This window comes from Mustela nivalis (assembly GCF_964662115.1).
Source record: "Mustela nivalis genome assembly, chromosome: 5".
Classification (NCBI taxonomy): Eukaryota; Metazoa; Chordata; class Mammalia; order Carnivora; family Mustelidae; genus Mustela; species Mustela nivalis.
This window is the reverse complement of record NC_139024.1, coordinates 144,492,409-144,506,781: the sequence shown is the minus strand read 5'-3', so window position 1 is coordinate 144,506,781 and position 14,373 is coordinate 144,492,409. Positions and strand designations below refer to the sequence as shown.

Genomic DNA, 14,373 nt, shown 5'->3' with positions numbered 1-14,373 from the left:
TTTACGGCACTGGGTGCAGCTGTTCTCCTCCTGTTCGCTAACAAGGAGCTGGGCCATGCACACAGTATATGCCTCGTAAGCAGCTGCTGATTTCTTTCTCATCACGTCTTCAGAGCCATGGGAAGAGGCAGGACTTAACGACCACTTTCTCTTCCCCTAAGGCTCTGATAATCCAAGTGTGGTCCAGGACCAGCTGCCCCAGAGCCTCTTGGGAGTGTGTCAGAAATGCAGAATCCCAGGGCCCAGCCCAGGCCTTTTTTTTTTTTTTAAAGATTTTATTTATTTATTTGACAGACAGGGATCACAAGTAGGCAGAGAGGCAGGCAGAGAGAGAGGGAAGCAGGCTCCCCGCTAAGCAGAGAGCCCGATGTGGGGCTCGATCCAAGGACCCCGGCAGAGGCTTTAACCCACTGAGCCACCCAGGAGCCCCAGCCCAGGCCTTCTGAAAGAGAATGTGCCTCTTGACCAAGACCCAGGGAGCCCTGCACCATCGACTCTGAGAAGCTATCCTCCCAGGACCACTCCTTGGTGAAGAGGCCGCTCCCTCGTGCAAAATGACCAGTGCCCACGGCCTTCTGGAGGAGATTCAGCTCCGGTGCTTGCTCTCTGAGGACTGAACAGGGCCTGTGGGGGGCCTCTGTTGCAGGATGACGCCTGTGAAATCACCACTAGGTTAGATCTCACAAAAGCTGGGGTTTAATCCCAGTTCTGAGACCAAGAAGCTCTATCACTTGCCCTACGACATCAACCTTCCTGAGCCTCGGTTTGCTCATCTGTAGAAAGGGAGGATAACCCACTTTACAGGTCTGTTATGAGAAGTAAATGGATTGATGTCTACACAGCTTCTCCATGGGGACCAGTGGGCTGAAATCCAGTGTCTGGTCTGTCCTGGCAGGGTCCTGAGTCACCCCAGAGAAAGGGGCAGACTTCTGTGACTCATTCTCCCAAAGGGCACCTTTTTATAAATTTATGAAGTCCCCAAACAGGTCAGTGGAGGGCCCGAGTACAAAATCCCACCAGTTTAGCTCTTGATTCCTTGATGTGCAAAAGAACTTCAACAAATGGAGTCTTCACGCATCTGAAAAATTAATAAATTCTCAGCCTCTGCCACAGGCTGTCGTGAGGGTCAGACAAGAGGATGTGGACAACGTTTTGCAATCGGCCCAGCACGACATCCCTCTGGCCGGTTACCCCCGGGACTCTTGCGGCCCCTGTGAGCGTAGCTAGCCTGATGCTTCCTGTCTGGGGAGGGACGCGAGAAGCCAAGACAGCGGATGGGAGTGCCGGTGGTTTAGTCTACGGTGGTTTTAGGTAAGGAGGTGAAAAACCGGCTGAAAGCGAATGCAATAACGGGAAAGACAGCTTCCCGAGGATGGTCTCGGCAGCCTTCCTTGCTTGCAGCAAAGTGCTGCTGGAAGAGAAAAAGATGAAGCCACCCATATTTTGGGGCATTCTTCTAAAGTGTGGCACCCTGCATCAGCATGGAGGGCTAGTGGAAAAAAACCCAGGACTGGGAATGACAGAACCTAGATTCTCTGCTGTTCCATGGCTTGGGAAAGCCAGTGAATCTGTTCTGGGGATTCAGACTCTTTAACCCCTAAAAATCCAGGGATTCAAAAACATCTCCTTTGACTCGACAGCACCCCACTGAATAAAATAGCCTTGTGTCTATGGGATGCGAGGTATTTATGGATTGTTGGAGGACACGCTCTACCTCTTGCATCTATAATGATGACCATGGCTAGTCCTGGGAGTGGGGAGCCACAAAGCTCTCTGCTTGTGAAATGCATGAGTCCCTCCGCAGCCAGACAGATCGAGATGCAGTATATTCATAAAACTGTCTCATATTGATGGAGTGGCAAAAGCAGAAACAGCCCGTTCCAGAGAACAAGGAAAATAAACTCAAACTGTGAGTGTCACAGAGCCATAAAACCCAAACATGACACAGCTCTGGCTTATGACTTCAGACAAGGGATGGAAAACTCCAGATTACTTCTCTAGTCCATTCCTGCGCCGTAAGCCTGCAGTCCCTAACAGAAGAAGTCTGGGCTGAGGTGCACACCCCTTAGCCTCTCTCCTCCCTCTACCTTTCTGCATTAGCACCCGCTGTCGAAGCCCATTTGTAATCTGAGCACTTGTCAGTGAAAACAGCACTTAGTGTCTTAATGAGCAGAGGTGCTGCAACAGCTTCTCAGCCATTTGCCACCTCGTTTCGGTGGGTTAGCATCCCTGATCTCCTTTTACAGGCCCGGCACGCCACCCGAGAACGTAAGGAACCTCTAGGAGGCGTACTTAGAACTTAAACAATAGTCCAGAGCCGCCAAAGCCCGGAACCAGATTCCCCCTGGCTGCAAACACAGGCGCTCGCATGAGTTCTGTCAATTCCTTCAGACCATCCCGGGGGTTCTCAGTTTGCTGGTCTGATGCCTGGAAAAGGCCAAATGGGTCGATCGACCCCTTGTGGTGAGAGGGACAGTTCGGACGGAAACGAGTAACAAAGAAGTGACTTGCGTTCCATGCCCTAAGCTGGCTTTCCTCCCCTCAAGCCAGGCCGGCACGTGGAAATTGATGACCACCTGATGTCTGGGACAAACACGTCCTGAGACCTCCCAGAATCCTACAAACTGAGGCCCAGGAGAGCACACATGTCAGCAGCACCTAACTTCGTTTCTGAGTCACTTTCCACAACGAAAAGTTTTGTTTTAAAATTACCCCCTTCCAAAGACTATCTGGGCAGATGACGACAACAAGGAGAGAGGGCTATGCCTCACGGGGACGGGGGTGCTGGACAGCGGGTGGGGACACCACTGGGTCACCTGTCATCTTTGTGGGGCATGCAGTTAAATTTTTTTTTTTTTTGGAAGTAAAATTACACATTATTCATAGTAGGAAAGTGCTCTTCAGGAGTCACAACTCTAGGTGTCCCCATATCCTGACAACAAACGCCCGTTGAGATCAGCGTTTTGTTGGAGATGATAAATCATCGGCGCAGAAGCACATTATGTGGTTTAACTTCGAAATGAGGAGGATGAGCGTGACTGCCCCCAGGGAGACCGGGGGAGGGGAGCAGCGTTCAACAGACGCTAGGGCTTCTGCAAGACAAACACAAAGGACCGGGAGAAGGTTCTAGAGATGGACAGCCGCAAGAAGCTTGGACCCAACGGTGACCAGCGGGAGGATGGCTGCGACTATCCGTGGGAAGGCTGGGAGAGTCCGGGCAGTGTCACGGAGTCAGGGAGGGAAGAATGAACATACTCGTCTGCTCTCAGACCACTGGACCAAGGGACAGATCGAGGCTGTCTGAAAGTAGTTAATTTAGGTGATATAAAATGAAATACTACATTGGGGCACCAAGGTGGCTCAGGTGGTTAAGCATCTGCCTTCGGCTCAGGTCATGACCCCAGGGGGTCCCAGGATCGATTCCTGCATCATCGGGCTCCCTGCTCAGCGGGAGTTTGCTTCTCCCTCTGCCTCTGCCCCTCCCCCAGCTCATGCTCCATCTCTGTCTCTGTCAAATAAATAATATCTTTAAAGAAGTGAAATGTGACATAGACCTTATGGAGCTATGAAGAGGTAGAACATTGAGGGTGAAATGAGTAAATTCAAGCCGGATCCTTAGATATCACAAAGGGGGAAAAAGGATGGTTACAATTCATCTCCAGTCTTGCATCTACCTGATGCACGACCCTTCTTCGGTGTTGGAGGACGCGCTCCTAGCTCTTACATGTACGGGGATGGCGGCCGGTGGTCCAACTGCCGGCACCTGGCGGACTCCAAGCATCGCCATTTTCTCTTGACCTTCCCAGCACGCTCTCCAACACCCCGGTCTGCACCACAAGTATGACTGATGCATGACGGTCATGTTCTGTTACTCTAATAAGGGAGGGGGGTTTCCCTCTGGGTATCGGGGCTCCTTCAAGCTCTCCAGAGCATGAGGATCTGATTTCATTTCCAGCACAACTCCGAACCCGAGCGCAAGTATCCTGCTGCAAACACCTGGGCAGTGATTACCGAGCTCCTCCTTCAATGCCTCTGCTGGGGGGGTGGGGGTGGTGGTCTCGCGCTCACAAGCCCTCCTGTTCTGGGGCTGCTCGGTGCTAGCTGAGGACACAGCAGGGACCAGGGCTGACACCACCCCCACTCTCAGGAAACTGCCCCCAGGACTCTGACACAACGTCCAAGAGAAGAACCAAGGGCAGCAGCTTGGTGTCCTTTGCAATTTCTGGTTGACAATGGCCACGCCCCCATTTCCTTTATATTTCTAGCGTGCATCCAGCCCCCAACATCGCTGTCCCTCAAATCCACAAGAGCATCAAGGAGACAAGCTGGGTGGAAATTAAGCCACTGTTGCTAAAGGTCTAAAAACGTACCCACTCCTCCTCTAAAGTTAAATCCTTCACTCTGGCATTCGAGGCTCTTGACAGTTCCCCTTCAACCCACGGCTGGCCTGACCTTTGATGACCTCTCCCCACGAATCCTGCCCCTCTGCCAAGCTGGGCTGTTGGCTAGTTCCTGAACATACTGTGACTCATGTCAGGTACCTCCATGAACTCTGCCTCCCGTATCACAGCCTTCTTTCCCCTCTGTGACCTTCAAAATGGGATTCCTCTTTAAGTTTGACATCCCTCCTCCTTTATGATGCTTCTTCTGAATTTGCAAAAGGATTTGGGGGGTACCTGAGTGGCTCAGTGGGTTAGGCCTCTGCCTTTGGCTCAGGTCATGATCTCAGGGTCCTGGGATCAAGCCCCGCATCGGGCTTTCTGCTCAGCAGAGAGCCTGCCCCCCCACCCTGCCTGCCTCTCTGCCTACTTGTGATCTCTGCCAAATAAATAAATAAAATCTTAAAAAAAAAAAAAGATGTGGTCTCCTGCTGTTTGTATTTCTTGAGAACCATTTTATACGTCTTCATATGAACCATTTTCTGTAGCTTCTAATTGCCTACCAGCCCTATAGCTGATGGGGGAACACTGCTTATAAATTATATCAAGGCTGGTGGTGGGCCTTGCACGGGGTGGGCCCTCAAAACAGGAGTGCCACCCAGCCTTATGAAGGAAGGAAGTCCAATCACAGCTAGGGCACCGATGGACCTTGAGGGCATGATGCAAAGTGAAGTAAGCCTCTGATAAAAAGACAAACACTGTACCATCCCACTTATCTGAGAGGCCTCAAATCCTAGAAATAAGAAGTGTATAGTGGTGGTTTTCAGGGGCGAAGGGGGCGGAGAAGAAAAAGGGGAGTCATTTAATAGGTACAGAGCTTCATTTTTGCAAGATGAAAAGGTTCTGGAACTTTCTTGCACAACAAACAACGTGAATCTAGTCAACGTTCCTGAATTGCTCACTCATCATCTGTTAAGAAGGTAAATTTAATGTTTTTACCATACAAGAAAAAAAGTGCCAAGTGAATTCCATCTCCAACATAACAAGTGCCATAAAAATGTGTTTTGTTGTCATCTTTATGCTGGTCACAGAGGTGAGAGCAGAGAGCGCCCTCTAAAAATGATCTTAAAAGAGGGTCCTCCTTGCACTAAGAAAGAATTTCTGCATTTTAAGAAAGGGAAATCAAGACTGGAACAATACAGAAAATTAGGGATAAAGAGTATTCTGGTATATTTCCCATTCCTTCAAGGTATCAGCTACCTGGAGGGCTACGAACCCTGAACCTCTTTCTGAAACTTCTGGGTTATAGTTCATGTTTTCCATTTGAAGGCAGAGATGAGGTCCAAGGTCACTGTGGTTCAGTTACCAGTTTTCTTGCATTTTCAGAGTAGAAAGTAAGGATGGGGGAGGGGTAGATGATTTTGTGGGATTGGAGAGGAGGCTGCAGGTGGAGAACAAGGAAGGTGAGAAATGCGGACACACAGTGAGAGAGCCAGAGAGGAACAACAAAATCACAGATCAGAATGTGATGACCATGAACAGTGTCCACCAAACTCGAGAGACAGTATAAGCAGAAATGTTGGTTTGGGTGTGATGAACTATGGATAGAAGATTCTCATTAGACATGTAGGAGGCTGAGAAGTACCACAGAGCATGGATGCTGTGTGCCTGGGTAAGTCTGCAGGTGTAAAAACTTTGGAATGTTGAAACTAGCCGCCAACCAACAGAAATTCCTTGTAGTTCAAGTCTAAAGACAAAGAAACCCTGGGCAGATTCAGATTCACATTTGCAGAAGGACTTATTTTTAAAGGATCAGCAACACTTCTTTTCTTTCTTTCTTTTAAAGATTCATTTATTTATTTTGGAGAGAGAAAGAGAAAGAGGGAGAGCAAAGTAAGGGGAAAAGGGGCAAAGTAAGTGAGAGAGAGAGAATCTCAAGCAGGCTCCATACTGACTCTGGACTCGATCTCATAACCCTGAGATCGTGAACTGAGCCCAAGCCAAGAGCAGGATGCTTAACTGAGCCCCTCAGGCGCCCCAACATTTCCTTTTCTTTTCAAATTGCTGGACTCTAATTGCAGCCAAATCCTTCCCATGGGATTCGCCCTGTTCTTGATTTTCACAGACTATTTCTAGCATGTTCTTCCAAACCCAACCCGACTGCTTTCAGGTCCTCCTCTTCATAATCAAGTGTCTTGAGAATATTACTTATTTTTGAAAGACTGAATACATTTTTGTCTTTGACTTACGCAAATAAAGAAGCCAATTTCCTTTTTACAAATTTAATCTCTTTATTTTTGAGAAAGAGAGACAGGGAGAGAGAAAGAGAGTGTGCAAGCCGTTGTGGAGAGGTATGCTGGAGGACCAGAGGGAAAGTGACAAAGAATCTTAAGCAGGTTCCATGCTCAGCATGGAGCCCAACACGGGGCTTGATCTCAAGACCCTGAAGTCATGCCCTGAGCTGAATTCAAGAGTTGAGTCCTTAACCGACTGAGCCACCTGGGTGCTACCCGAAGCCAATTTTCTAAAAACAGATTGAAACACACAAGGCCAAAAAAGTCCAAAGAAAGCTCATGATTCCATTGTTTTGAATTTTAAGAATAGATTATCTTCATGAGGGTGGTAGAAACTAATGGTTATGAGTAAGAACCCTGGAGTAAAACAAACTGGGTCCATCTCTGGCACTTATTAGCTCTGTAACCACGACTGAGTTATTTAACTTATCTGAATTTCCTTTTCCTCCTCTAGGAAAAAGAGAGAATAATGATAATAGCATCGTCTCCATAGGATTAAACGATACGCCGTCAAATTCTCAAAAAAATGGCAGCTGCCATTATTATCACCCAAGTGTGAACGGCAGACTGAGAAATCCCACTCTCACGGGAGTTGATTATTCATTCAATCAGCCCCTGCGGGGTGCCTAATCACAGGTACCATATCCAGAGGCATGGATTAGTCATGCAGTGTGTCACACCGGACTCCTGGAGCCAGCATGGCTGGAGAGGTGACTGATGAAGACTTAGAAAGACAGGAGACTGTGGTTCCCCCGCTCTCCCACTTTAATCAACCCTTTTTTTTTTTTTTTTTTTCCAATCAACCCTTTTCCTCTGGGGTCCCCCATCATCCCAAGAGAGACGCATTTTGAGAATCATTCACCTCAGATCATTAGCATTACGGAATCAACTTCCAGAATGTAAGGAAGGGAATGTGATGCTCCTCTATGACCTGCGATTGTGTAGGCCGCTGCTGGAGAACAGGTCGATGACAAGAGAAGACGAAAGACTGTTTGGGAGAGCAAGTAAGCTTCTCTTTACTTGCTGGCGAACAGAGAAAATTCACGAGATGGTCTCCAAGTTCATAACGGTTTTCCTGATAAAGTACACGCATATGCCAAAGCAGAGATGTTTCTGCTTGTCTCTGCCTGTGTACTTGGATGTGGCCCCAGCTCAGGCTCATGCTTCCTCTACTGGACCTACTGGACCATTAACTGCTGTCACTCTCCGTTAATCATGCTTGGTGTCTTTCCAACTGTCCTGCGTTTCCTTCCAAAAATGTCAACGGGACAACCAAGTGAGAGAGGACATGCTAAAACTTATGTGTCTCAATTCAGAGTTCTAGAATTCCTCGTTTATTAATTTCTTCTGACAGAGTCCAGCTGTCTCTGGAGTAATTAGTAACACGACAGGGTTAACGTAGCTGCCTCACGGAGATGCGAGTTCATCGTGACTGATGGTTCACTTCCAGAAATTAAGCATGTCTAATTGGGTTTAAACCCAAAAGGATAGCACCAGGCCTGTAGCCCGTGGATGCCTCCAATGTCTTATCTTCCTCTTGTTTTAGGAGCCACCAGATACATCAAGTAAGGACTATTAGCTCTCAGCTATTTTGATCCGTTTGATTCAATCTGTATAGAGGTGAGGTTCAGAGAGCGTTGGTAAGTCCACTCTCCTTGGAAAAGGACAGGGGAAGCCAGAGACTGGGCTAATTCACATACCCCAAGTCTCTCATACACCAAGAGTCCTGAGGACACAGGGCTGCCCAAGCTCACGGCTCACAGCTGACGCTGGGAATGAATGAAGTGTGCCTTCATTCATTAGATAACTAGATCAAATAGAGGACATTGTCGGCTGAGAAATTCTGTCAATTATTCTTTTCAAATGTCTTTTCTATTGTTCTGTTCGGTCTCCCCAGCGTGATCAGCCGGAGAGGCTTGTTAGCTCATATTTTAGACACAAGAGGAGCTTTTCCCAGAGTCTCCCTGGTACAGATTATTCAAGTTCAACTAGTGATTCTGGAGGATGAGGCATAGGGCTGGCCTTTGGAGGCGTCCGCCTTCTCTTTCTGCTCACTCTACACAGGGACCCAGGAACATCTTTGAAAGGCTAGTTGTCATCACATCACTCCACTGCTCAAAAACCTCCAAAGGTTCTCTACTGCCCCAGGAACATAATCTAGATCCTCATACGCCTTACCTAGTGAACGCTTTCTCAATCCATCCTGAGACGGACCCCCTGCCCCAGCGCGGCCACCCTGTCACGGACCCAACACAAGGCCATCTCTGGGCCTCTGACCAGGGCCATCCCTTCTGGAATGTTCTCCCCTCATTCTCTATTATACACACCCCTTATGCCTGAAGGGTCAGCTCAAGCTTCAGCCCTTCCATGCTCTTTTATCAGATTGCATGGAATGGGGCGCTTGGGTGGCTCATTGGGTTAAAGTGGGTTAAAGCCTCTGCCTTCGGCTCAGGTCATGATCCCAGGGTCCTGGGATCGAGCCTCATGTCAGGCTCTCTGCTCAGTGGGGAGCCTGCTTCCCCCTCTCTTTCTGCTTGCCTCTCTGCCTACTTGTGATCTCTCTGTCAAATAGATAAACTTTAAAAAAAAAAAAAAAGATTGCCCGGAACTCTAAGTGACGCTGCTAACACTATTTTGGTACTCTATTCTGTATGTATACATAATATAGATAACATACAAAAATATATATGTAAAATTTATATATTAAACTGTGATTTATTTGCATCTGTGTTGATACTTGGCACATGTGTGACAAATGAATAGGAACTACATATGGGAGTTTATTTTGCAATATTTAATCTTCAGAGAAATTTGGCCTCACAGCCTTCAAAAGCCAAAGCTCTTCCAAGGTACGTAATTGATTTCTAGAATTAGAACAAGCAACTCTAATTCTAGAACAAAATTAGGAATAATACCGATGCTTCTTAAGCAATGTGTGCTGTTGGGGACATTGCCTGCGGTGACAGAAGATGGGAGAGCCCACAGGGGGCCACACAGGTCAGTCCGACTTCACACTGGGCAGCTAACCAAAGCGTGTTGGGGAGTATTTGCGGACATGAGAATCTGTTCACCAGATACCACTGCGTGCAAAAAAGCCGCTGAGAAGAGACTACGAGTAGCAGGTATTTGACCTTCGTTAGACAGACAAACGGACAGTGGTTATCTCTCAGAGGCCGGTTTGTGAGGCCACTTTCTCCTCCATGGTTTTCTATGCATTTACATTTTGGGGCACTGGACTGAAGTGTTATTAATGTATTGAATGGTTCCTTGACTGATTGATTGATTGATTTTATTTATTTATTTGAGAAAGAGAGAAAGGGAGCATGAGCAGGATGAGGGGCAGAGGGAGAAGCAAGCTCTCCGCTGAGTGGGGGGCCCTGACACAGGGCACGATCCTGGGGCTCCAGGATCATGATCTGAGCTGAAGGCAGATGCCCAACCAACTGGGCCACCCAGGCGCCCCAGAACAGTTTCTTTAGGTCGAAATGTTTTCTTTGGAACCACAGACATCAGACTTGGATGGACACACATGTGGATAAGTAGCTCGACTCAATCTTGTGTTTAAGTTGGACTCGAGTAAAACTCAGCACCACGTGGGAGACATCCTTCTGTCACGGCGACAGCAGTCCCTAGACAAGGTACTAGGAAGCGTCGGGTGTGAGCGTGTCTCCACTGCACGGCTCCTGCCAGCCCAGCTAAAGGCGCTGATTTTTCTCAAACTTCAGCTTTTCTGCTATAACGGAGGGGACTACTCTGCCCCACCCCATCCTCGTCACATCTCACAAAAATAAATTAGAAACTGTTAACGAAAATACCAAGCCCACTATAAAAAGGCGGCTGATCGAGGTTGGAGAAACACCCCCTGAAATCTTTACTCTTTTTTTTTCTTTTTAAAGATTTTATTTATTTATTTGACAGAGATCACAAGTAGACAGAGAGAGAGGAAGGGAAGCAGGCTCCCCACTGAGCAGAGAGCCTGATGCGGGGCTCGATCCCAGGACCCTGGGATCATGACCTGAGCCGAAGGCAGAGGCTTAACCCACTGAGCCACCCAGGCGCCCCTGTTTGCTCTTTAATGAAACTACAACGTTAAATCAGAAAGCAGTACCCGGTTCATGGGCGGTGAAGTACCATTTCACCAGATGCCCCGTCTAAGGGCGGTGGGTGTGTGCCCGAGCATTCAACGTGAGAACGTAAAAATCACTTTAGGACAAAACTTACTCTTCTTTTAAAAGTATTTCCCACGATACTCTGCAGATTGTCTCTCTCTCTCTCTCTTTTTTAAAAAACAGAATAAAGAGCACAGACATGAATTTTAATAGAGGAAATACTCTGGGCTTCAGATCAATAATTTAAAGACAAAAACTCTAAATCTTTGGCAAACTTATGACAAAGGGAACAAGGTACGACTCTTCATCTTTGCAAAGACTTTGACACTGAATCTAATTCACCCTGATGGGCCAATAATCCTGAGTCGGTCACACAAATATCAAGGTACATATTTACAGATACACACAACAGAGGTTCTCGGCATGTGGCTGGCAGGTGCGTATCGAACGCTTCTTGACAAAAACACACAAACCCAGGTCACGACTGCGTGTACCAAGACGCACATGGAAACGACCAAACGTCCCACAGAGCAGCCTCAGGGAGAGGTGCAACAGGGCTGATAGAGAGAAAAAGAGCGTGAGAGGTTATCCCTTGAAGGGAAGGCAGGGCGGCTCGCCCCCAGAAGACGTCTCGACTCACCTGTTAAGTGGTTGGCAATCCTGGCAGTGGGTTTGGGAGGCAGGGCGGGGGGTTGCTTGAGAAGGGACAGCTGCTTCACTGGGGTCTCCTCATGGTCTCCAGAGAAAGCAGCAGGTTTTTTGGGGGGCAGTAGCAGGACTGGTTTGGCTGAAGGATCTTGGGACAGGAGGACTCCAGACTCACTGGCAGAGGGACTCTCTTCAGACACTGAGGGGACAACCACACGACACACAGGAGACATTACACAAAGGCAGCGCAGGTGGGGCCAGCGGGAGCACACAGGGCGGGGGTGTGGGTCGGCGACACAGCACAGCGCCCACTGCTTCCGGTCGCCGTGCACGTGGGGCGAGTGAGAGAGAGGCCTCTAGAAATCCAGGAAAGAAGGGGGTGTGGGTGGAGGACACATCAGGGAGGCTGAGGCAGTAAGGGAGAGGTCGGAGGGGGAGGGGGGGAAAGGGAAGAGGACATTTTCTCCAAACTATCCCAAGCTTAACCACTTCCGTCTTGGCATTCCTACTACACCTGTGAGGGCTCTAAAACGTGACTCATGGGACCACAGCAACAATCGACCGATGGCAGGTGCAGAGGGCCAGGGACAAAGGGCCCCCATCCAAACCAAACCAGCACCCAAGGCTGGCATCTTCCCTTGGGCCCATTGGCCCTTTGTCCAGAGCGAGACAGAGAAGATGCTGGGGTCTTGCTTTTTGCCCACTGGGTCTCCCCGGGTCTGGGACATGAAGTCACGAAGGAGCCCCCGGAGGCTGATACCAGGCCGGGTGTCCCCACACGCGTGGGGTGGCTGCTCACCAGCGGAGCTGGGCAGAGGCTGTCAACAGGCACCTTACCGATTTAGGGGTCCCTATAAACCTTGACCAGACAGAGGATGCACCAAGACAATGCCTTTCTGTCTCCCTGCTTCCTCTCTCCTCTCTCTGGCCAGAATGATGGTTTTTCTGCTTGCTTTCCCCCACTTCTCTTTGCTCCGCACTGGGTCTGGCTCTTCCTTCCCACCACGGGAGACCCCGACTGGCTCTAGTTAAGAGCTGTCCCGGAGTGGGGGCGGGGGACGGCCTGGCCAGCGAGCCTGCAACTCTGGGTTCGCTGGGATGACAGATCTCCCTCTAACGGTCAAATCTGCGCGATCCAACATCCCAAGAAAGGCCGGAATGAGAAACACAATTCACTGCTTTCGCTAGAATCGTCTTCTCAGCCTCGGGGAGAATGCAACTCCAACGCGCCGCCTCCTTCCTCTCATCCCTGCTCTGACAGGAATGACTCCAGTGACTCTCCCCTAACCTCTTCCTCCTCCCTGATCTGGGTTGCAGTGTTCCCTGTAGCATCAAGGCCTTCGTGAGCACTGTTCTCTCCCCTCTCCCAAGGGACCCCACTATCATCAGCATCGGAGAAATGACACACTAGGTCCCAAGGAGGAGTATGGCACGGGCTGTGTGACCCGGCTCTCCCGTCCTCCCACCGGAGCTCTGCTGCTGCAGACTTGGCATATGGTGTGGAAAAAGGGATGTGGCCTTTCTCCCCACACTCTGGAGATCCCAGAAGGTCCCTCCCCCAAGCTGGCTTGCTTCTTGAGAACAAGGATCGCTCCTTACTAGCTATTGGGAAGACACCCCTGACCCCACTTCTGCAAACCTTCTGAGGGAGTGAGTACTGACCATTCGGAGGGCTTTGGACCAAAGAAGTCGTGACAGTCCAATGGCGCCCCACATCACCTATCAGCAGCATTCACGTTAACCGGGAGAGTGTAGACAATTTAATAGCCAATCAACACATCGATTGTGTGCGGTAAACGGATACAATTTGCTAAATCGATCCAACCATTAGCTGGTATGCGGAGGCTGGGCTTAAGGGCCATGCTAGGGTTTTACGAACACGTGAGTTAGGTATGGTATAGAAGAAGTACAGGATTCCTTAGCTTAACAGAAATGGGTTCTAGGGGAAAACAAAACACCAATAACATTTTAAATCCCCCACAGTACAAACACAGGGCACGTCTTCTTTAAAGACATTAAGATTACAAAATATCTTTTTGAAACACTGTGGCACACTAGGTGTAAATATGTCCTGATTGGACAATTTCATTCCCATTTCCAGGAGATTCAGAGGCTCGGGGTGGTGCCAAACAGAAGTTCAAGTCCCGCCAGGCTACAGGTCCCGAATGCCACAGGCAACTCGGCCGGGGGCTTTACCTGTCCCATCCATGATGTCTGAAGGCTGGAGCACCTCGTATGAGCAGGGATCCCTGGGCATGGGGACCGGCTCCATTTCGGATAGGGCTGGCAGAGACAGTTGGCTGGAGCTCAGGGACTGTCCGTTTTCCAGCGAATCATCTTCGTTCGATATGGAGAGCTCCCCGTCTGTGGGCGCGAGAAGGAGACGGCACAGTTAGACAGCGCCCACCTTCCAGGGAAGGATGACATTTATCGTCGGCTAACTGAATCTAGATGTTTTTGAACAATCTTTATCAAGGTCAGTCTGTAAAATCTGCCCTTGTTCTTTCGCTTTTCAGACACTTGTTTTATTTTTAGACATAAGGCATCTGACCCCGAGGGTGGCAATTTCCAGTGACCTCTAGCAAATTGCCTGCTTTACTCTCCATCTTTCTAACCAAAACCGCCTATTTTGTACTTTTTTTTTTTTTTTAAAAACAAAAGTGAATTAAAATGAACCTTTCTTTCTAATTTTGGAAAACTGGAAAAACTGAGCAGGCCTCAGGGATTGGAAAACCAGGAGTAGAAATGTCTACCTTGGGGAGCCAAGGGCTTCATAACACTCAACAAACACCAGAAGCATGGTTCTCTAAGGCTCTAGGAAAAATTCATCCTCTTTTTGTCTTTTTTCTTCCCGCCAGGATCCAGTTTCTCCAGGCAGATAAATGTTTAGGAGTTCGAACCCCCCCCCGGCCCGCCCCCCTCCTAACAACAGGGGCCACGCCT

The 14,373-nt window shown here is 48.9% G+C and overlaps 1 protein-coding gene across 13 annotated transcripts in view; it reads right to left on the bottom strand.

Moving 5' to 3' along the window:
* PHACTR1 (phosphatase and actin regulator 1) overlaps positions 1–14,373 on the bottom strand; it is a 562,751-nt gene that overhangs the window by 73,648 nt on the left and 474,730 nt on the right. For 9 of the 13 annotated variants that reach the window (XM_082730196.1, XM_082730202.1, XM_082730201.1 and 6 more), the window contains 2 exons: positions 13,627–13,794; positions 11,423–11,629 (listed from right to left, as the gene is read on the bottom strand). In XM_082730196.1, the coding sequence (XP_082586322.1) occupies positions 11,423–11,629; positions 13,627–13,794 (375 nt within the window). The remainder of the gene's footprint in view (positions 1–11,422; positions 11,630–13,626; positions 13,795–14,373) is intronic. The other 4 variants (XM_082730204.1, XM_082730199.1, XM_082730197.1 and 1 more) reach the window with 1 other exon arrangement.